Genomic DNA, 25,344 nt, shown 5'->3' on the forward strand with positions numbered 1-25,344 from the left:
CGCGTGATTGTTAATCATGTTTTGTGTTTGTGACAATGAAAGCAAGGCGTAAAATACTTGGAGGTAATTATATGACCACTAGGAGACAGGATTGCTTTAGAAGTATGCTGTAGTTGTCGTGGACTACAACTATTTCCACCAGCGTGTCTTCCTGTCAGACCTGATCCAGGACATCAAGCTAATTGTGCCATATTTTTTGGACATTATGAGGGAGGTCAAGCTAATTGTGCCAACAACACTAATCCCATGTAGTTGTAAAGATATATGGGTGCTGAAGTTGGGCAACATTTTGACGTTTGACCACATTGCTTAAGGAGCCAGTCGTTTGATGCCTTTTTTCTCGTAAAACTCGTCTTTGCTAGGCTAGTTTTATGAGCATTTTGAGAGATATTATGTTTTTCACGCTAATTTTCCTCAGCCAGAGCCATAACGAGAGGTATTACCTGTCAGATCAGAGAGAGGGTGAAATATGAAGTGAACCACAGACTCGGACATAAGATGTGAGCGCTCATCAATCACATGAAGGCTTAAACCACACACATCCAATTCCTGTTTTTTCCTACTTTTCTTGGTTCATTCATCTTTCTTCTGAACGATTGCACATTCATGTTACGTAAGTGTTAATAATGACTTAATTTAAATGATTTAAGAAGCGAACAGATTCGATTTCCCCTGTGGCTACATTTGACACCTAAATCTTGGTCTGTTTAGCATCAAGTAGATATGTCTTTAATTTGTTACAAAAAATATTTTAGCTTTGCAGAGAGACAAATTTGACCCGACCACATGCATTCAGGTGCTGTATGAATGTTTTTCGTGAGGCACGACAGCTCTCAATAAATGTCCCCGCCGAAATCTTCCTCAGGCGCGCATATTATTATCACGATTATCTTCTGTCACGCTGCTAGCTGGATTCACACAGAACTCAGCAGGGCTCGTTTAGCAGTGGGCTGACAGGACGAGAACAATAAAAGCTGCTCACTCCTACTCAAATGTTACCTGTCAACTGTATTAAGCACTCCGTCGGTTTCATCGAAGTCTGAGAAGGTGAGCCAGCTAATTGGACACGCCGCAGTGAATCCAGGCAGACTGCTTATGATGTAAAATACTGATCAATGTGATATATATTTTTTTTTATGTTAAAGGTCTTGTTAGGTGTTTCCTAAAGCTAACATACTGAAGCTAAAATGTCGTAATAGTCAAAATTCATTCATTCATTGATTCGAGTGGATATTGGCGATATATTAATTAAACTGTTGGATTGTGTTCCATAATAGATTGTGCAGAATTCTACTTAAATTTTAAGTGGAAAAATATGCAGAGCATAAAGTTTTCCCCGAAAGTTTGATGTCAATTGGTGGGTTGCACATCAGGGTTGCCAGTTTTTCACAACAAAACCAGCCCAACTGTTAAAGGTTCCCAATTCTGCGTTTCAAGCTAAAATAATATTAGATGATCGCTGAGTATTATTCGATTATTATTCAAAAATCGCACCTCTGCCCCACATGCATGCATGCATGGATAGGCTACACACCCATAAACAAAGAGCGAGAGAGACCATTCACGCTTTCCATCTGTATAACAAACTGTTTAATTCATTAGAAAATAGTCTCTCTTCACTCAAGCCATATAATGATTGTAATGTGCTGAAACATATTAATATAACAAACATAACTCAATGAAGAACATAACAGTCCGTCGATTAGCATAAATCAACTGCTTTGGCTACATTTACATAAAATCAACATTCATAGCAATAAAAAAAAAAATCAAAACTGTTTGATTAATTCATCCATGAATATCACCTCAAGCCATAAGGACTTTAGGTCTAAACGTGTTAAAATATATTGTTAACAGCCTGAATGATGGCACTTATGTGAACATTTATTTTAACGTTTAAAAAATGAGCATGTCCACATGCTTGGGATGAAGACAGGAGAGCAATCTGTTCATAATTAGTCTGGCTGCAGAGAACGCCCTTTCTGATGGCACAGACATTGTGGGCACACACATGTATGCCTTTGCTATTTTTGACAGTCGGGGGTATTTGTGGTTGTTGGTTTTCCACCAGTTCATGGGGTCGATGTGGATGGGTGGGCACATGTCTTGGCAGTATTGATTTAGTTTGGTTGTGTCTGAGATTTCTATGTTATAGTCCTCACCAGACAAGACTGCGATTGCAGATGCAGACAGCAAATCACTTCGTGACTTTTTGGCCAGCGGTTGTGTTTCATCTGTTTTTACTATTAGGCCTATCTCTTCCTTGCTCTCTGAGCTGTTCGAGATGAGATTACACACCTTGGCCTGTACAGCATGTTTAACTTACTCAGTTACGAACCTCAGGTGTTTGTGTCTAGGATCCAGGAAGGATGCAATATATGCAACCTTGCAAGCGCTGCTGACATCCTCAGGCGCAAGTCACCGCTCCAGTGAAGTAGACACTGTTTGCTTGATATGAAAGACTTTGGGAGACTCTTCTGGGATTTCTTTGAGGTGTTTTGACAGAAGAGTTGCTGTCAGCGGGTAAACCATGGAAATGGGTACTCTGGATTCTCCCCACAAGGCAGTGGTGGCACATTTAAATGAGTGAAGCACTTGTAAGAGTTCCTCCATATCTTCCCAGCTATCATCAGTCAGTTCGAGGGATCGTGCATCTGATGGTTTAGTGATAGCTCTGTCTGATAAGACTGCAGATATTCCCCATCTTTGCTTGAGTAAGCGCTCAAACATGTCATGAAGAGAATTTCACTTAGTACTGCATAGTACTGCACTAATTTGCAGATCTGCAGTTGCTGCATTTGTTTTAGTTGTTGTGCTGTGATGGAAATGAGAAACAAGATGACTGGCAGATGCAACAACATGGTTTATGTGTTGATGCTTGAAACCGTCATTTGTAGCGAGTAGGAGTGTGTGTGCAAAACAAGTCCCACTCTAACAGTTTAGTGTTGGCAAGCACCATGTTGCAATCTTGCATTGTCATGCACGCATGCAGTGATTTTTCTGCTTAGTCCCCAATGGTCCATAGCAGTGGCAGCTGTGGCCTAATGGTTAGAGAATTGGACTTGTAACCAGAAGGTCGCAGGTTCGAGTCTCGGTGCTGGCAGGAGTTGTAGGTGGGTGGGGAGTGAATGAACAGCGCTCTCTTCCACACTTATTACCCATGGCTGAAGTGCCCTTGAGCAAGGCTCTGAACCCCCAGTTGCTCCCTGGGCGCTGGATATAGCTGCCCACTGCTCTGGGTGTGTGTTCTCGGTGTGTTCACTTCTCACTGCTGTGTGTGTGCACTTGGATGGGTTAAATGCAGAGCACCAATTCCGAGTATGGGTTACCATACTTGGCAAATGTCACGACTTTCACGAAAGCATATTTGCCAGATATTCAGCAGTATGCCGCTCTGGCATGGCTTTGGTCTGCAGAACAGAACTGTGAATTTCCCAATCAACTATATAATGACAGGTGACCGTGATGTACAATTCGGTTGTTCATGAATCTGTGGTCACTGCCATTTTTTTCAACACCCGCTAATTGTCTGCGCAGCTCCCTTACATTGTCATCAAAAAGTTTCTCAAGTCTACAAATTCCATAAGCTTTCTAAAACCCTCTCCTTCTACAGAGCTGATTGGAAGCATATCTTCAGCGATCATCTTAGTGATAAGGGCTGTAGATTGCTCTGCCCATCTAGCATCCAACTTGGTTGTTCTGACCATGAAACTAGCCACTGATTGCTGCTGACCTGTGGATGACCTATGTTAAGCAAGCTTCGCACGGCAGAGTTTGCACTGCCCTTCATTTTCATTAATTTTATTACACGAGCTCCACACAGAACTCTTATTTGACATCGTCCCAAGTGACCGTAACCGTTATATGCCACACAGGTCTACAGTGAGCACGTGAGACAATTTGTTTTAGGTGGGTCATTGGCGGTGCCACCGTCTGGTTACATGAACGGAATTATTTTTTTGACAATAATCGTACAAACTGTTCGATATTCTATATTTAAATCAGCTAATTGAATATTGGAAAAAATTTGTGACCCATCCCTAGTCTATTATAATATATATATATATATATATATATATATATATATATATATATATATATATATATATATATATATATATATAGATATTAGGGCTGTCAGCCGATTAAAATTTTTTATCTAACTGACCCTTCGCAATGACCCACCCCCCTATTGTTACTGTTGCTATGTTGACAAGCCACGGCGCTCTCATGCCACACATCATGCACACACATAACGCACCTTTGTGAGAATTGAGATGCGCTGTGCACTTGCTGCTCAACTGACAGTCCCAGAACGTTATAAGGAATGAGACACAATAAATAACACATAACATCACAAACTAATGTCATATTTTTATTTTACCATATGTATTTGTAAAAATGAGGCTTTGGCATGTATATTTAATGTTAGCTATATTTTGTCAATGTTAAAATGATCAATGTTAAAAAATATACCTATAAAAAAGTATAACAGGCTTTTATCCAGGTCTTTATCACTTTATAAAAATTATGCAAAACAAAATGACAATGTTTACTTTCATGAGCTGTATTTACAGGCTTGCAGTGAGAGGTTTAAAAGCCTGCAGGCTTCCGACACAAGGACACAAGAACGCATATTGAGAAACGGCCCATGTTCTCACACAGAAAAATACATCACGGAGCAAAAAGGACACTGACAACATGCCGACAGACAAGACAGAACAGGTTACATTTTGAATGAATAGATATGGATGGAAATATTTATGGCTATGTTAATTGTTTTGACAGTTTTGAACTGCTGTCAAGTTCAGTGACACATGGTAGTGATAGCAGGATCAATGCTTTTTGAAATTCTGAATCAGAATTGCTTTTAATTTTTAAAAATAATTGACTGTTTTGAAGTGCTTGAAACATCACATGGCTGGTAGCACCTGCTTGACAAAATGGTGTAAATGCAACAAAAACATGCAAAAATACACCTTTTACAAACCAATTGCACATGTTTTCTTGAAAGTGTAACGTATTAAATGTACATCTATAAATAATCAAAAATAATCAAAAACCAATATGAAGATTCTGTAAAATTCGTTTTTTTATTGTTGTGTAGTGCTAGTTTTGTGTGTTATTAAGCAAGCTAGGTCAGTTAGAAGCAACAAAATATTGTTCTCTTTTTTGTATTATACACACATAAGTATTACAATTCATTAAATTAATTAAAAAATTAACCTACATTATAAAACTGACCCGAGATCTGTTATAATCATTAGCCACACATTCATGAGTCTACCAGATCAATGCCATGTAGTGACGAACAATCTGAAATTTGACATGTTTCCAAACCAAGGTTCAAAATAATGTGAAAGAACAATGTCTTGTTTGCTGAAATCATGTGACTTAGAGAGTTTGAAACAATCTTTGATCCACTGATTCGAAACAAAAGATTTATAAATGTTTCAAAGCTTTATGAAGCAGTGTTTCAAAAAAGCACAAATCACTAGCAACATATGTTATGAGTTTAAAATACAGGGAATATGCAATGACATAAGTCGAAATATACAATTATTAATTGTTATATGTTAATAATTATTATTTAATAATTATTTACATTTTTTCTCAAAACTCATGTTGGACTAAGGAAATTCTCATTTAAATTGTCCAATTCCGGTGGGGTAAGTGATTTCTGGTAGCCAATGTTGATATTTCAAATCACCAAAACAAACACGCCCCTACCCCAAAAGGGTCTCGCCCCTATTTTGATAGCTCCGCCCCACACATACTGTACGTACGCAACTCAAGCAACGATTATGGCGGAATCTGCTGTATTATTATCTGCTGTATTAAACATATTATCTTACTTTTCGGACACACTTTGGGTGCTAATGCTTGAAACAGACAGTGGTGGAGGTTTAGACGCGCCAGGATTATAGGGTGTGGAAATGAATGTGTCTTTATCATAGCTGAAGGGAACGACAATATGATTGCAGATAAACGAACAACAACAAAGAAACAAAGCAACCTCTGCGTCCGATCGCAGGCCTTCCTGCTCCTTGAGTTTTTTCCAGCGCTGGAAAGCTGATCCGAAATTTACAATGGTCCTACTTCTTGCCTGATTGTAAGCCTTCTTTTGTTCCGCAGACGTTTTCCTCTTTTGTTTTTTATCCGCCATCTCTATCTTTCTGTCGTCGTACGGCTTGGCTAATATCCGTCCTGTGCACTGAACGCTCTCTCCTCCGAATCATGAGTAGACACGCCCCTTACTGCTGATTGGCTACAAGTTTTTTAGGTACTCGGCCCGACTCGGTTTTCTAAAGCGTTTTTAAAAAAATACATACCTCACCTTTAAGGGAGTCGAAACACTTCAATTCAGAATTCACAAATTGAGACCTTTCTTATGTTCAGATCTCTGTTGTATAGTGTATATGTTTGCACCAGACTGTGTGTAATCACACATTGTGGTGAAACAGAGTAGGATATTCTTACACAGTTCAGGCATGGGGTTGTTAATAATTGAATGACTCAGAAAGTGACATAGGGGTATGCTACTATGGCAACATCCTCCCCCCACAGAGGTGGCACTTAGTGGGGTAGTGTAAATGTCGACTCCATCTAATGTCAATGGGGTTTGTCAAGTACACCAAACTGCCCATTTTTCCTGGCTCCTTCACTTTTGTAACATCAGTCTGCTGGTTTTTATTCAGTAGGTAGGAATTAGGTCAGCAAGACTTTTGAGTGTGAATTCAGTGATTCTGCTAAAAGCGGTTGAGATATCTTGACTCCTCTTCAGATATGAGGCCCACAACCTATCAAACCACAAAATAGATTGAGACAGTAAAGTGATTTCTCTTGGCACTCAGGACCTTTTACTGCCATACAGTGCATGTCAGGAGCTGTTGTAATCTTCTTTTCCTTTCTAGGTTGGCATGTTTAAACCATTTTCTGGGCTTATGACTGGTATCTTGATGTATTATATGGTGGTTTCTTGAGTAAATGCCTTGCATTTTTAGGGTGAGTATTTCAAACTGACTAAGACAATTGTGCAACATAACGTCTTTTTTTATTGCTTAGTGAATAAAGTAATGAGAATATTTAAAATAATCATGTTGACAATTCTAAAATATGTAGATTTGCAGAGACAAGTCTTACAGCCACATGGAATATTAAAAAATATATTTAATATTCATTATGTGATTTTAGAAAGCTATCAAGCTGTATTGGTCCTACTGATCAACTGTGCGGTCGTGCGATGTAGGGAAGGGTACTGAAACCCAGTGCCGTATTATGACAGGTATATACCAGATCGAATCAGATCAGAACACAGATTTCGGTGCCGCTGTTCGGTGCCATTTAAATGCCTGAGTTGTTGATTGAAATATTTACCCTCTGGTGCTCCAAAACAAACATTATATTGCATTCATGTGGTGTCAGAATGCAAGTCGGAAAGCTCTGATAATACAAATCCAAAATATCTTTGTAGTAACATTAGTGTCCACGTTTTCACATTCAGCACAACTCGGGAAATGTGACCATCCGAAGGGCATCTGAATGAAGCAGTTACACTTAGCCTACCATTAGTAGCTACATTAAACTTGCTTAAATTAAAATGTCTAAAGCTAAACTTCCCTTGTAAAGACTTGCAATGAGAAGTGTTTCTAATCTAAACCTGTTGTCCAACAAAAGAGAACATTATAACATGTTTTTACTCCATGACATCAGTCAAATGCTTCATTCTGTGATCTGATGTGACTTCATTTTACAGAATGAGGCAGAAAATATATTCTATACTGTAATAATAATATAATATTTTGTAAAAAAGCCTATGTATAATATATTGTAATAAAGGCTGTATCGATTAGCAATGGATTATAAATATACTTAATTGTTATGAAAATACCAGAGATGGCTTGAAGAACAGATGAACTGTACATTGTGGCAGTCAAGTGTTTATTTCCTTAATGTTTCAACATTCAAAACATTTCCATTTTTCTATTCATTCACAGTGATGGCTGTGAGGGCGCCCTCTGGCTTCCAGTATGAATGAAACAGACATTACATGTGTTTATAGCGCTCAATAATGCCCAGTTTTTACCCAAAATAGGAAAAATAATACTTCTCTCAAAAGAAATTTGAAGTAGAAATATGATAATCCATGTTTTTCTCCAGTGTACCAGATTTTTTTTATTTTTTATTTTTTTGTTTTTTTTTTTGTTAATTTGTTTTAAATTGAATTTTAAATCGCAAAAAACAGTCTGATGTGCCAAGCCACCAGAACCAAGCTGAAAACTGTGGTATTGAACAGTGAGCTAACTGTTTTTTTGCATCCCTACAAAGAATATTGATTTCTGATTACACTTATTGATTGATGTAAATTTGTTGTGTTTTGTATTTACTTATATTTATATATTTCTGTATACTTCAAAACTTTAATATATTCTTCAATTTAAGGATTATTGTTATTATTTATTTATTTATTTCACCATCGTTTTGTGCCTATTTTTTTGTGCCTAAGTATCGGTTCAGGCACTGTTTAGGCACTGGTACATTTTAAAAGTATTGATTTGCCACCGGTATCATAAAAAACCCAAATGATACCCAACCCTATGTGTAACAGTGTCTTCTTGCCATGGAGCTTTTTAGGATTATTTGGATCGCTGATGGACCATTTAGACCTGATTGGTCCAAACATATGGGGCCTCTTCTCTATATCCTCACATCCCTCAGATGTGCTAAAGATTTCAAATGGATCGAAACCACCACACTCACATTGGTGACTGGATTTTAGGTACTTAAATGAGGATATGAAACCATCCCATGGGGGACCAGTTGAAACTGCTTCTATCTCTGTCACGCACTCTCTCTGGCACCATTGCTAATTGACACATCACATTATGGTTATTATAGAGCATGTCCATGGCTGGTTGCACCTTTTACTAATGATAACCCCTTAGAAATGACCCATCTTTTTGATGGACTGTATTTGAGAGAATAAAACCACAAAACAATTCAACTTGCACCATTTTTAAAGGCTCATTCCACTTCTGTATAATACAACAATATAGAAACTTTCTTAAAAGCTTCCAGTAGGACTTAATTGTGACACAGTTGTGAGTTTTTGAAAGAGTAGTTCATCAACAAATGAAACTTGTGCCATCATTTACTAACCCTCATGTCATTCCAAACACATTGCTTTTAAAAAATTATTGATTTTCAGTGAATAAAGAATTTTTTTTCCTGATGATCACACAAATCTATTGTATGACTTCCCAAGACTTGATACGTAGTGCACAAGTCACATGGATTTCTTTTGTTTTTTTTGGTTATCTATCAAATATTCATACCAGTCTTCCAGTTTAAAGTGAGAGATTTCCTCTCCTCATCTGAAGCAAGATTTCTCACTTACGTGAGATCCTTTTGATGGAGAAGCATGGAAGTGAATTTGTTTTGTTCATCCGGCTCCTTCTATCCATGACAACCTTAGAGACAAGCCAAATCAAACCAGACCACTTCAATCCAAACAGCAGACAAACCATGAAAATGAGAAAGATTAGAGAGACACACAGAGAGAGAGGCATTACAACGATAGACATGAATGCTGCTCTGCTAGTACTTCAAGCTAGAAATAAAGTAGAGGAAGGAAGGCTGGAAAGACGAAGAAGAGCAAAACTGTCAGTGAAGTCAGTAGATTTGCTTCCCCCTGATCTGTGCAGTGGAGTCCACAGTCTCCTGCCATTTCTTGCACTCACTATTTCTATCAGTGGGGTGCTCGTCATTAATTCATTACGTCAAGCACACTAAATTAGCCCTCGTTAGCCACCGACTGTTTGCTTTATTTTATTTGACATCATTAGCCCCTCAATATAAGAGCGTTTATAGCCCCCTCACCTAGCAACCTGCATCTGTGAGCAAGCAGGCAGGCAATGCTATCCCAGCCCCCCTCACTCTCCCTCGGCCCACAGGGCTTCCCAGACCCCCCTGCCACCCTCTGGTCCCCACACCTCCCGTGTCTCGTTCGAAGAGTCAAACGGATATCTGTGGCCCAGGTGCCTCCCCTGATGACGTGTGTCATGCGTTGGTGACAGGGCAATGACAGGCATACACTCTCTTCTTCCTGCGCTCTTTCTCTCAGTAGACACGTAGAAGTTCGGACACTTTTTTCATCTAGATTGCAGATTGGTTTGTGTATCTTAACTTAAAATGGATGCTGAAGGACTGTGCAAACACCATTGAAGTAGACAAAGCTCATATAGTTGTGTTGGGGTCTGACACTGGGATGCAAAGACGACGCATGGGAAATCTGGGCTGCCTGTTTCCGCTGGATGCCATGAACGTAGGGAACAGACCCAAGGGAAAGCCATTGCTGTCAAATGAGTCAGAAGGTCAATGAGGGCTTTGTCTCTCAGAGACTCACTTGTAAATTTTGAACCAAAGCCGAACTTGTTTTGTTTCTAAAAAATCTTTTTAGGGACTTTTGTTTTTTAATTATTTATTTATTTTTTGTGGCCTTGCCGCCTCCTTGAGACTCTGAACATTAAATCTTTTTGGGGTAACAGGAGAACACCTTAAGGAACACGAAAGAACTTGGAGAGGAATCATTAAACTGGTAAGAGATATACACTGTTGTCTTTTAAAATGAGCATTGTTTTTCATCACATGCAGGTTTATGGTTTTACGCTGCTGTTAAAATACAACTTAACCTCTATCACCACAGTTTTGGTCTTCACTAATTTCTGATTAGTGTTTTTACAGTTTGGAAAGATGGCTACTTCTTTTGAACTTCAAGCTGATTAATAATGAGGCCAATTGGTCACCGTGGTATGCATTTGACTAGCACTATGGTAAATAAATGATAGCTGTTAGTCATTCACCATCTGTTGGAAACAGTTAGCATAGAGCAAGAAGGCTTTCTACCATATGCTCTCAAAGGAGAAATCACTCCTGCTCCTCTGTTGTATCATTCACTTGCACGGATTTTTCCTAAGGCAGACTATTACATGATTTGAAACATATAAAGATATACTTTTAATCAAGTCATTTTTATTAATATGTTTTTATATTTATGCAAAAATCATCTATCACTGCTCAGGATTTTTTTTAATTAAACTGTAAGGCAGCAGTCACTGGATATTTTGTCAGACATTTGGCCTGACTTTTTAATGATATACTTTAATGCCATAAAGTTTTATATTAGTTTGAAAGTATAATTAGGAAGTTATAAGAGAAAATGACTAACATTTTAAGTAAAATGTGACATTTGTGAGCACTGGATTTCTTGCATCTACAGTAATCTGCTTATTCTGATCCGGAGTAGAATAAAGGCAAATATTACTAAAAGAAGCTGTATTAAGAATGCATGATAAGCTACACTGTTTATGTTTAATTGGCACTGAGTCTGAACCAATTAGAATAAATGGTGACATTTAAAATGTTTTTTTTTTTTTTTATCCAAATATTTTTATGCTAATATGAGGCTTATGCAAACATCCCTGCATACACACATATATATATGTACACTCACACACACACACACACACACCCACCTACTGACTTTGTTGTTGTGGAGCTTGAATTATTGATGGCTCCAGACTGCTAAAAAATGCATCCACAACCTTTTTATCATTCAACAATCAAGAACCAATTAGTAGATCAATCTGAAGACTTCTTTAATCTTGAGAGACTGAAGCATGTTTAATGAAGCTTGAAAATAGACACTATGCTCTGATAAACAGTTTTAGCAGGGAACAAGACTTTGCATACATTACGGAAATTCTGCCAATCTGCCACAATCTGGACATGGGAGATAGGAGAACATTGATGACACTACCACAGGTCTAGTAGCCAGTTTTTTGACTAACAGCTAAAGTCTGGTCCACACTGCAGTTTATTTATTCTGGCTGAGAACTGCCTTCCGCCCCATGAAAAGACCAAACAAACAAAAATTTATTTTGTTTTTAAGGAATGGTTATATTTAAAATGAAATATCATATTAACAGAGCGCAATAAGTTCTGAAAGTAAAAGTCCCATTTATTTTCATAAATTGTATACCTTTACGCCCCATCCACATGGAGACGTGTTTCTGTGAATACGCACACATTTTTCACCGGATAGGCATTTCGTCCACACGGATCCGGCGTTTTCGGAAGGTGAGACCACTATTTTTTGAAACCGGGTCCCAGAGTGGATAAATCTGAAAACGCCATCTTTGCGTTTTCATGTGGACAGCGAATTTGTGTATTTTCTGAAACGATGACGTTTCGCCGCTAGTCAAACAATGCTACGTCACATAACAGCAAAAAAACATGAACAAACTGAATGATTGTCTTTTTATTAGCTAACATTAACACAGATGAATAAATGTAATGTTCCATGTTCGTTTGTATACCACGCGCAAGGTTTATGCGCATGGTCCATGCCTTCTTCTCCATTTTTAGTGTATCTCTGTGGCAGAATTACAGCGCCACATGCTGGTCTGGCATGTTTACTACATCGTTTTGTGTTGGTTTTGTGGTTTCGTGTTGATGCAGATATTTCTTGAGACGAGGGGAAAAAAAAGATTGGATAGGGAAAGCTCTGGCTTCGTGTGGACATGGCCTTAATCTGCCCCTATTATGCCATTTCCACTATTGCTTTTTATGCAGTGTGTAATGTAGCTTTATGTGAATGTAAACAATCTGGAAAGTTGTAAAGCCGAAAGTGCACAGTAAATAAAGTTATTGTCTCCCAAAATTAAGAATCTACTCTGTACAGCCTAAAAGAGTCATTAGTAAATTTAATCCCACTTCTGTGATGGCTACACGTCACGGGGTAACACATTTGCATAATTCCTGCCTATGTTCTACATTGGCTGGCCACACAAAAAATGTGACCCCACCCACAAACACATCATTTTAATGATGACTACTTCTCTAATCTCATGGAATTCAATGTGGGACTGACTGGGTCATCTGACCAATCAGAGCAGAGTAGGCTCAGGGAAAGGAGGTTTTTAGAGAAATTGATTCTTAGAACTGCTTTGAATTAATCGTTGGAAAATGAGGTGAAATTAAATGCAAATTTTGAGAAAACGAAAGCGTTTTTTGACCTTGCATTCATGTAATCCTATTGTAGGAGACTCCCAAAACAATATTAGGAACCTTAAAAAAAGGCATAATGGGGCACTTTAAAGGGGTCTGTCACGACTGGCTCAAAGCCATGACAAAAGATTGGAGGACATATTCAGTTTGGTTTAGTTGTAGCAAAGATATTTATTAACAAATAGAAAAATGAATAAAACAAAAAATCAACACAATTTCTGTCAGACACATGACCAAACAAAGCATCAGACAGAACCAAGTTTAAAGTAATAAACAAAGACCAAACTCAAACATGCAACCTGGCGCAAGCCATCCTCATGCCAACAGAGCCTAAGCTTTATAGAGGGAAGAACAGGTGCACACTGTTTACTTGATGAGTCTCCCAGCCACACCCACTGGCCGGCCGTAGCAGGAAGAACAGGAGACCCGTCACAGGTCATAAACTGCCTTTTTTAAATTATTTTGTACCTTTCTCTGAGGTCTACTTATAATGTTATCAAAAATTTTACATCAAAAAACATCATAGTTTAGAAGTAATAGGCTATTTCTGTCCTGCTTTGACCTCCCTCATGGAAATGCTCAGTTTGAATAGGCATGGCGGATTGAAGACTCAGAAGTAAACGCCCACTGGTATGATTGGTGTATGTTGTGTATGTTTGACAGCCTACATCCTTGGACGCTGCTGTGATTTAGGTTAAAAACACATAAATATTCAGTATATATCAAACAATCTGTAATAACAGACAAAGCAATAGTGACCCCATAATATAAACAGTGACACTTGTGTGGTGCAACATTACTGTCGGATCCAATATAGTCAGCACAGAATTGTTTTTTAGTTATCTATCGGATTGTGCCTTATGTAAGAAAAAGTGATGGTTTAATACACAATTTGGAGTGGAAGCTGGGTCGAGGCAGACTATAATTTCTTACACTTTTTTGTAAATCCGCTGTAAAATGAAGCGAACAAAGGACAAAGTTCTTACTGACACGATTTGTATCTTCATTAAAAATAAACTTCATCCATGCTTTTCTACATGCTTTCTTTAGGTTCGATTATGAGAAGGCATGGCGTATCTTTCCACTTTTATGCAGATGATACCCAGATATATCTGCCTATTAAAAGAAATGACCCTTCAGCTATACAATCTTTATTTGGATGTCTTGATGAGGTAAAGCTCTAGTTACTAGTAACCTTTTAACCTTAAACAACTCAAAGACTGAGGGCCCTATCATACAGTACACCTGCCAGGCATATGGCGCAATTGTTTTTTGCTAGTTTCATCTCAACGCAGTTATCATTTTCATGTCCTGAGCCACATTGTTTAAATAGCAAATGCATTTGTGCCACTTTGTGCACCCATGGACATGCTGGTCTGAAAATGAGGTGTCTTCAGGCGCATTGTTGCTGCATTGCTATTTTTAGGCAACTGAAATAGACTGCACCTTTGATCAACTGAAACCTGGTCTAAAGTCAATGGTGCAATATTTTTTTTGTTAATTAAAGAGTGCGTTAATAATATGCACCTATAGGTGGGTGAACAACACGCATGCACTCTGCTTATTACACACACAGGGATGCGCAGCAGCACACAAACATGCCAAATATTAAAAATGAAAGGATTACAATGTAAAAGATTATTATTGTGCCCCATAGATTTTCTGCTTGGGCGCTTTAACCTTGCACACGAGCAGAACCTTTCCTCTCTGGAGAAGAGTTCAGTCTTTACTCTTGCAAATTCCTCCATGTAAATAGTGAATCTGCCATGGCAAGAGAGCAACTGGCCTTTAGAGGGAATTTGGAAATGAGACTCTGAATGGTTTATTGCACGTTGTGCCCAAAACACACCCATGACTCATTAAGAGAATAGGTACAAACCTTTTGGACCATGTGCCCGGCTCGCAGACCGTTTTTTCCTGTTGTTAAACTAGCAAATGTGGCTTTGGACACGCCCTAAGTGCACTTGCGCCGTGCGCTTTAGACCATACTCTTTGTTAAAATATTAAAATATGGTCCTGAGGTTATTGTCTTTGGCTCATCTGACAATTTCGTGTTTAACAACTCTACCCTGGAAAGCCTGTCAGTCTTTGAATCAAAGTGTGTTCGGAACCTCTGTGTTCTTTTTGACAGTCGGCTCACTTTAGATAAACAGATTCCTCTGTCGTTGCGTCCAGCTTTTTTCAGCTCTGCTTACTTTCTAAAATAAATATTTTCTGCCTGAAAAATCTTGAGATAGCTCTTCACGTGTTGATAACCTCTTGATTGGACTATTGTTATTCTCTGTACTATGGCATCTCTAAGTCTCAGGTTGCTCACTTACAATTGGTAAAAAAATGCTACAGCCAAATTTCTTAAGAAAGGTCACAAGTATGACCCCTCCACTTCTTGTTTGCGATCTCTTCATTGGCTCCCAGTTCACTTTAGGATAAATTTTACAATTCTTCTATTTGTATTTAAATGTTTACACAGTCTTGCCCCACATTACTTATCGAAATTACTGCATACTTATAGCCCTACCAGAGATTTAAGATCTGCTAATCAAAATCTACTTATGGTTCCTTGCACAAGGTTGAAACACAGAGGAGCCCATTTCAGAACTGCTCAAACTTTATCCGTTTTTAAAACTCTTCTGAAATCCCACCTGTTTTCTTTAGCTTTTAAAAGTTGAGAATGTTTTTTGTATGTGTTTTACTACTTTGACCATGTGATTTTTGTACAGCACTTTGGTCAGTCTTGTGACTGTTTTAAGTGTGCTTTATAAATAAAAGAACTAGAACTTTTCTAATGTTGGGATCAAAAGGAAGGCAATGCAAAGACTGTTTTTCCACAGCTTGGTACTGAACAGCATCTTGTCTTCAGAACCATCTTTACCGTTTGGTTTCTGCATAGGCCTGCATTTGCCTCTCATTATTCATCTACTACATGTGCGAATCGATGGCCGTGGCTAAACAGACAGTGACGTAGAAGCAGGCATTGATCCTCTGCAGAGGTGGATTTAACCACACTATTATGTCATAAAGTGGCCCATTCAACAACCTTTGGCAGATTGGCTTCAATACAAGCTGGTTTTAGACTAACACGAAAGTTTTAAGTTCTGAAACTTACGAAGCAGGATGTTTTTATAGAACAATGACCCCTTATATTTCAAAAGACGAAATGATCAAATTTTGATTTCTCAGTTCATGGCCCCTTTAAAGATGGAAACTCTGTGAGCTGAAAAGTTGTTCATTAGGGGTATTGTGTTAAAGCCTTCAGTACATGTAATTTCAACTTATTAAAAAAAAAAAAAAAAAAAAAAAAAAAAAATATATATATATATATATATATATAAAGATATATTTAACAGCACATTTCCTGGTAGAGAACTACTGTGATTCTGTCAAAATGATCTTTTATGACAAAAACACTTTTTTGTATGTACAGTATCAGAATATTTTGCAATATATTTAAATATATTGTTTCATCAACTTATTTTACATAATTTTTGAATTGGTTGCACTATGTGCAATGCCTTATAAGAAATTAAGTGATTAGTTCTTCTTTGAATGTGCTTATTGGATGAGAACAAGTCTGAATTGAGCTGGTTGATGACACTGTTGTCTTAAATAGACTGTTAAACCAAACTTTGCACAGTTATTGAACCGAACTAAATAAACACTGAACTGACTGAAGCTGAATAATGAAAATATTGCTACAGCTGCTTTACAGTGGATTTTGGATTCACCTAAGTTTTGAAGTTTTCATCATTGATTCTGTTACTTTACTGTTCAGTACTGTGAAGCTGCTTTGGAACAATCTCTACTGGGTAAAGTTTTATATATATATATATATATTATATATATATATATATATATTATATATATATATATATATATAATATATATATATATTCTTTTTATAAAGGTGACTTGACTATTGTATCCTATTATAAAAAATCCTGCATGTTCTTGCAGAAGTGGCATACCAGCCAATAAGTCTGAACCTCGTTGTGAGATTAAGTGCTTTCTAGTTTTCTGTGTTGTGTTTAAGATGGTCAGTGGTCCGTTGGGTGTTGTTTGTTTGTTTGTGGGTGTGTATGTGGTGTGTGTCACTAATTGATTGATTAATTTAAACTATAATAAATCACACTATCCACAAATTTCTTATAAGTTTTCACTGCACAACATTATTTATGATGGATATTCCACCCCTCGTTTTTAATCTTTGACTTGAGTGGATTTATCTTTTTTTCTTTTTTTATAAATGAGAGCCCATTGCTGCCTCAGAAAAATTGCCACTGTGATTTAATCAGATGAGTAGTTTGTCTTCCTGTTAACCCATGATACTCTAGAGGTTTCTGTCATTATAATTTAATCATTTAGCTTCTCATAGAGCCAATGAAATGAAATTTAAATATCTTACCATTATAAATATATTTTCCTTCATTTATGTGTCTCTTCAAAGTCATTGCAGGCTTACACATGCAGACAGATAAAGATGGTAACAGGTTTTTATTGCTCTATAACTGCAAAATAGTCATTAGTTCCACTCACATTTAATAAAAAAAACTAAGCTTCACACACTTACCCTGGCCTTTTATGTTATTTAGGTACTCAGTGTCTGTCTTTCTATAGACACTTGTTTTTGTAAAATTCATGCATTTTCTTTCATTTTTTTAATAAGATTCATTTCTGAAGCTGATACGAAGTGATTATTCTCTGGGTAGACATCTTTTGGAGTCATGAATTATTCAGAATACAAAAAGGGGAGTTAATTTACTGATCTGAAAATGAAACATTGTTTTAAACCTTACATTAAAACTATACATTTATAACATTATAAATCTTTATTAAAATAAATAGCAAGTGAATGCTCTATGTGTTCCTCATTGAACAGGACTCCATGGCAAGAAAAGTCCAGGCCAGGAGAGTTTTGCAACCTCTTTGCACAGAAATGAAGGTAAGACTACAGTTTCCCAAAGCATTCATCTGTGTTTCAATTAAGTTCTACAAATTTTTGAACCAAAAACATTAACAGTATTTGATATTACTCACACACATTTAACATATACACATGAGTGTGTGTGTGTGTGTTTGTGTGTGTGTGTGTGTGTGTGTGTGTGTGTGTGTGAGAGAGAGAGAGTGTGTGTATTTGTTATATGTGTGTGTGTATTTTCTGTCTTGTGTGAATGTTGGACAGACTTGTTATAGAAAACTCAGGAAAACATTGGAAAACAGCCTCTGTCTCAAAATTGCTGGTCTGAGCAAGGGCATAATGGATAAAATGGTCACAGTGAATAATGGCAAATGATTGGCCCCTGTGTGTCAGATGTCGGAAGGTTGGAGACAAATTTTCTGTCTCATCAAACAGTCAGTTTTGAATCAAATAGGAAATTTGACATGCTCCACTGAATTTTGTTATGAGGAAAAGTAAATCTGTAAAGGAAAAATGATTCCTGAGAATTATATACAAATCCTAATTTTGCGCCTTAAAAGTTACTTCTTATTCATTTGAATTAGTCATGCACAGACAAATATAAATTTAACTCTAAATTACATTAGCTTCCTATTTTCTTTTTAATTGTTCCTAGAACCATATTTGTTTCTGATTTAATAAAAGAAACTAGTGATGTTTTTTGGCTGTTGTTCTGGCCAGAAAATATGTTGGTCTTATTTTTCTCAGATCTAACAAGCAGCTTTTTTAATAAAATACCATGCTTACTTCCAAGGGTGATGACTCAGTATGCTGTGGGCTTTACACAAGGGTACATGCCGAGACTTTTCTTTCAGGTCCTCTCACTTAAACTTTTAATTAAACTTGTCGAAAAGCCTTTAGAAACGTGTTACTTTCTTACTGTTAATCAGATCAGAAGTCCGTTGGATTATCCATGAGCCATCACTAGAACCTTCAGCTGTAAATTTAATGATAAGTTTCATTTTACAGAAACACTCCTGACTTATTTTTTCTGGTTTGAATCCCAATTATCTCATTTTTTATGTTTTTATTTATTTTTTTATTTGTAGTTTCAAGTGCTATAATTACATCTCTTAAGTGTTCTGTCATTTTTGCTTCAGTATATATATATATATATTTTCATTGTTGATGTAAACTGGAATGCTAATGAACTACCAGCTGTGCTGGTCTGCTGTTTTCTTGTGGTAACCTTGGCAACTGTGAGTGGGTGGGACTTATGGAGGGTTTATCACAATGCACAGTATGCCAGAGGTGTAAATGGGATGAAAGGTTTGTCAGGTTTTTGATCGCAAATCTGTTTATCTTGCAGTTATTAGTATCACTACAGTATATCATAACATTACAGTCTTACTGATTTTGTGTGGTTGCATTTGTAGGCCTAGATCTAATTCACAATGCTTCAATTTCCACATTCACTGCTTTGATTTGTATTTTGTTCTGCTCAGCAGGAGGTAGTTGATTCCTCATTTTCTATCTACATAAAAAAGTAGGTCTCTCTTCCACTGGTCGTGAAACACATGACTGTGTTGAAAGGGCAGATGTACAGATCTTAGTGAATTGCCTTTCACGTTAGCTGTAATAAGTTCTTAGGTTTTGAAATCCAAAAGTAGTAAGAGTTTTGTACTGGAGAGCATGTGGGACTCTGCTGACATGAAGCTTGCATTCTTGTGTCGATTAAAACCAGCATGGGACCACAGGGGAGAAAGAGACGGGGAACCTGTAGAAACCTTCAGCTTCTGTTCTGAATAACTCTTTAATCTCCACAAATGCTGAACAGCGAGAGCGGGCGACACGTGAGCTGTGAAGTCTGGTAGTGAAGCAGATGATAGAGGCAGATATAACAAGTGGAGAGGGGAGGGAGGGAGAGTGTGTGAATGAGGGTGGAGAGAGAGCATGAGGATGAGAGCTCAGTTCCAGAGTGACTCGCTTTGCCTTTGCCCGCTCAGTTTGAAGACATCAGTAGACTAAGACCAGGAGAGGAACCTTGCAGGCGGAGCTGTACCGACTACATTTTTTTTCTGTCTCTCTCCTTCTGTGGTGTTTTTTTTCTACGGGTGAAGCCTCCTACATTAACTGAAGCAGCAGGACCACATGCAACAGGGTGTAGAAGCCAAACTCCCTCCAATTCTTTCGCTTCTCTGCTCAAGAAAAGAGCAAGAAAGAGATGCCCTGCAATCTGGAATAGTTTTAGAAGAAGACGAAACATCGCAGTGTAGAGGTCCTTGTTTCCGTGGCTTTTGTGCTAGATTTGTTAAGGAAACCTTCAAAGTTATGACTAAAAGAAAGTGGGAGGGGAGGAGAGAAGGCTTCAAAGTCAACACCACAAAGGAAGAGGCACAGGGGCCCGGGCGCCCCTCCACCAGAGGGCGCTTCTCCGAGTCTTGGAAGAGACTGAGCTCCAGAAAAGGGTCTACCAAGAGGTCAGGACTGGCCTCACAGCAAGCAGCGGTAAGAAGCAGAAGAGCATCTGTGTGTGCTCCGTTTTCCCAGTTGTTGAATTTGGAGCAAGGGGGGAAGGTGCAGGGGAGGGACCGCTGATGGAAGGGAGGAAGAGCTGAGAACGAGGACATGGGATCACACAGAGATGGAGAGAGGGGTGCAGGAAAGAGTCTGACTTAAGCAGGTGGCAGTCTAAAAGTGAGGATGAGGATGAGGATGCTTTCATATGCTCAGAATAGAAGCATGCAATGAGACAAGATGGGCAGAGAGAGAGTGAAAAGCTTTTGTTGCCTAGATATGTACCACAATCAAGTGTTCTCCCAATATCATGTGCCATTTGGAAAACATTGTTGTAAAATGCTTTGTTTGAGCCAGGCCATAGAATACTCTGTATGTGCTATGTGGGGGGAAATCGCATTTTGGTTCACATTTCTGTAGTCAAAGATTTCAGGCATGTTGCAGTTCCTGCAAGGAAACTCCAACCCCCTGATGTTTCATCTCATTATGACTGATTTAGAGTCTATAACAGACGATTGTGGAAACTCAGTGGGTCAGTTGTTGCTAGCACATGAGCGTGCCCTGAAGCACACTATAAACCATCTGTTATACACCAAAGACAGATCGGTGCACAGTTTGAATGACTTAGCTAGAGGGATAGATATTCCATTTTTCCAAAATAATATATATATATATATATAATATATATATATATATATATATATATATATATATATATATATAATTTTTTTATTATTTTTTATTATTTTTTTTTGGATATGCAGAATGTTTTCTGTTATAGACAGTGTAAGAAAGTCAGTGTAAGCGAGTTTTGGGAGCCAGTTGACAAAACTGTAATTTGCCTTTTTAAGCTATTCCTGCGCTGCCACAAAGTTTTACATACATTGCAGACATATTGATTTGGTTTTCTGCATTGTTGAAAATTCTGCTGATTTGTCACCAAAATGATGTTATATAAATTATCGAATTAATTTCCTAATTAGGTCACAGTTGACAAGTGATAGTCTTGAAAGCATCAGTATGAATGTTTAAAACTACAGTAATGTTTTGCATAGTGTAACATCAATTTTCATCAAATGTTTGCAAATTTTGTTTTTGTCAAGAAATTTCTAGAAAATATGGGGGCCTAGAGAAGTTTTGACATGACCTGATATTTGTGGGGTTTTTTTTTCAGTTGCTTATAAACAGATAAATGGCTAAAGTCTAATAACACTGTAATCAGCACAAACTGGGCTATGATAATATGTGAGCAGCATGTATGTACATGATTGTGTTTTGAGAAAGCGACTTTTATGCGTGGTTAGTGAAAAACTAAAATTTTGAAGTCACTGAAATAAGGCATTAAAACACCTAGAGAACATTTGTTCACAAGACTTTTGAGAACAGATTTTCAGTAGCTTTAGAGTTTTTTGCTTCAATTCTAATGTGACTGTAAATCACTTGATTACTTGCTCACAGAAAACAGCATATATTGAATTTAATTGTTTTAAGACACTTTTTGTGTAGGAAAGGTATATTGCGAGAAGGCATCAACTATCCTGCATAATGCTGTGATTCACACCTTTTGAAAGAGATTTTTGAAGGCCAGCATAATGAGCTTCATAATGAGCCTTTCAGCCAGGTGTGTGTGACTGAGAGAGAAGAGTCACAAGAAAGACCCTGAGGACAAATTTATAATTTTTTTTTTTTAGGTAACATTAACATTATTGTGATGGTCACTGATACTAGTACTAATGCTGTAGATAGAAAAAAAAACACAATTACCACATAGCACACATATTATCAGTGATATTTACAGCTTACTTGATACATTTACACCTCAGATGATCCTGGGTATAACGCATTCAAAATACTTACACCAGAGTAGATATTTATGAACCGAAGCTTAGTTACATTCATAAACACAAGCATGCTTTGTATGTAGGCCTATACAATATATGAAGTTATAAACATATTTGGCTATATTCGTGAACAGAGAATTGCCTATCTCAGTAACGTTTTGTCTAACCATTCTTACTGACATTAGGCTAGCAACAATATATATTTTTTTTATATCGTATTGCTGTTTATGTTATATAACATAAAAAAAAAGAAGAAAAAAAAAACATCCTGGCATGGTGAGACATGTAGATGCTGTGAATGAAATTTTGAGAAGATGCCTCAAAACGCATATTAGCGTTAGTCGGCCCCAGAGAGTTAAGTGCTATAATCAGGTCCCCGGTGCATCTACCAGCCAAGGAAACATGAAAAAGATTAACCCAGTAACTTTGTTTTGGTAAGCCTTTTTCTGCAAGTGTCTGAAAAAACAAGTGCGTCAGATTTCAATCCCCTAGTAAAGTTGCAAGGGATCTCATTATAATATTACTGCCCCTTCATCTGTAAGTTTCCAGCCACGGTGCTGTCATTTTGATTTCGCAAGCGACAGCGGTATACCAGTTCTAACGCCATGGCGGAAGTTTGATCAAAACATGCTAACTGTTCTGTCTTTGGCTGCACAGATGAGAACAGAACACTATTTAGAGTCCCAGCCTCAGAAGAGACAAGAAAGCAGTGGATTTATTTATTGTATAATGCTGCTGCCACACAGATCTAAAACTTTCACAGACATAACCGATTGTTTTTGTAACTCATTTGTTTTTAACATAAACTTGTGTGTGAATGAGAACTTAGTTTTGTACTCACATGCTGTGACAGCCTCTTTCTGTATGTGTGCTTCGGATATGTGCTCTCAGAAAACCATGTATAAGAGGTTTAAACTAATATGGTGATAAACATGAAAATCAGAACCAACACAGATGTTTTTAACAGGTTCGAGCTGTGATGGCGCAGCTCTATTCTGGAAAAGGGGGCGGGGTGCAGCAGCTCAGTTGCATTTAAAGAGACAGGCATGAAAAACAGCATGTTTCTGCTTCCACTCAAAATAGGCTTTTTCAAAATGATATAATAAATGATCTGTGGGGTATTTTGAGCTGAAACTTCACAGACACATTCTGGGGACACCTGAGACTACATGTTGTAAAAAGGGGCATAATATGTCTCCTTTAAGACAAATTGTAAATGAAAAGGCGTCCTTTTATTATTGCTTGGACACAATGCTGCACATACAAACAGAAATATGTCAAATAACAAAACTAAATTGAAATTTTAAAACAAACCCCAAATCTAATCAAATAAATAAGACAAAAAAAATATTTGTCTGTGCTCTTTCCATTCAAAATTAGAGGCAACCACTGCATTTGAATCAAAATCCAAACAATAGCTGCTTTTCCACCAAATTACCTGGAACAATATGTCCCAGGAACTTTTTTCCCCCCAGGCCTGTTGCTGTCTGCGTTTCCATCATGGTCTAAAGTACTGAGAAGAATAGGTAAATAGTCTGGTGACGTAGGTCTGCGCACATTTCAATACCAAGTGTGCAAATTTTGGACTTAGATCCTCGGTAGTTCTGACTTTTCGGCAATTCTGCAAATATCAGCGTACTTGATAACATCAGTCAGCTCACCTTGGCTACTGAAATTTTCCTCACTGTATTTACAATAAGACGAAATATATCAAACTTTTCATTTAAATATATTAATAGCCGCAGAAATGTAGTTCAGGGAATGTACATAGCCTACATTACAATGAAATTAAATATTATATCAAACATTGCCTGTTTTCATTTTAATTTTAACAACTTAATAGATTAATAGAATTATAGAATAAAGACCAAAGATAACCTGTTAAGATTTACACAAAACGAATTATACCTTATGTTTATCCACTACAGAGACATCAGAGAAATGTCAGGAGGACTAGCCAAGTTGAGGCTGCTCTTGTCGGGATACATGAGCACTGAGCGCCCGCTGATTGCATGGAGCTCCTGTCTTCAAAATCAGAGATTTTTAAATAGGCACTGTTTTTACAAATAAACCGCAGATTTGAGATTTAAACAACTGCATTCTCACCTGAAATACTTTTAAAACTACATTTCATGACACAATAACAGTAATATTTAAAAAAATATATGCAAATGGTGGTTGAAATACAGTGCTGCATGAACTCAAGTCCTGCCCCCGAAAGTTCCGGACCTTTGAAAAAGTACTATGAATGCTGCTTTAATATGTATTATACAGAGATGAGATGAAAAGAAAATACCATCTAAACTTCTCTAAAGACAGACAGTTGCCCTCAGAGATATATTCATATAAACACCCACCCCCAAATGTATTGCGATTCGTTTAACATCTCAGCCGATTTGAATTATCACATATTTGTAACGATTTTCATCTGGCTCACGGTGAATCGTTACATCCCTACATGCTATTAATCTGTCTGTTGTTGTTGTTGTTGGTGTTGCAAGCAAGTAAAAATCTGAACTACAGGCATGACTGGCCAGCAAAAAAAAAAAAAAAAAAACAGTACTGTTGAGGCCTGCGCTACACACACCTTTGACACAAACAGGTAAATACTGCAATCACAGAGATGGAGTCATTAACTAGCTACTTAGTCTTAAGTGCAGTTGCAGTTAGGCTGCTGAAATGTAGCAGAGAAGCATTTTTAAGTAGCCTATACACAGTATTTTATTGATCAACTTTGACGCATCTATACTGCCCATATCCAATTGTTTGCTTTTCACTTAAAAATGTGCATGTTTGTAAACTGTGCATCCATTTGTTTTCTAAAATAAATTTCTTCTGAAATGTTAGACGTTTAGATGAGTTTAAAAAATATTTTTTGTCACAAGGCACCTACTAGAAAGCCAGGATAAAAAAACAAAAACAAATGAGTCACCAAATGGAGTTAGGGAGACATTAATTTAAGACGAGAAACAAAGTTTTGAGAATGTAGCATGTACTTGTTGCATTATGAATTGTGATGAGTGA

At 37.4% G+C, this 25,344-nt stretch overlaps 1 protein-coding gene across 8 annotated transcripts in view; it reads left to right on the forward strand.

Moving 5' to 3' along the window:
• The first annotated feature begins 19,906 nt into the window (after positions 1-19,906).
• LOC109079703 (transient receptor potential cation channel subfamily M member 3-like) overlaps positions 19,907-25,344 on the forward strand; it is a 126,436-nt gene continuing 120,998 nt past the window's right edge. For 2 of the 8 annotated variants that reach the window (XM_042754793.1, XM_042754775.1), the window contains exon 1: positions 19,909-20,470. In XM_042754793.1, the coding sequence (XP_042610727.1) occupies positions 20,114-20,470 (357 nt within the window). In that variant the 5' untranslated portion in view covers positions 19,909-20,113. Of the gene's footprint in view, positions 20,471-25,344 lie in introns of all 8 variants that reach the window. The other 6 variants (XM_042754783.1, XM_042754766.1, XM_042754771.1 and 3 more) reach the window with 5 other exon arrangements.

The sequence above is a fragment of the Cyprinus carpio genome, chromosome A5, assembly GCF_018340385.1.
Source record: "Cyprinus carpio isolate SPL01 chromosome A5, ASM1834038v1, whole genome shotgun sequence".
NCBI classification, from domain to species: Eukaryota; Metazoa; Chordata; class Actinopteri; order Cypriniformes; family Cyprinidae; genus Cyprinus; species Cyprinus carpio.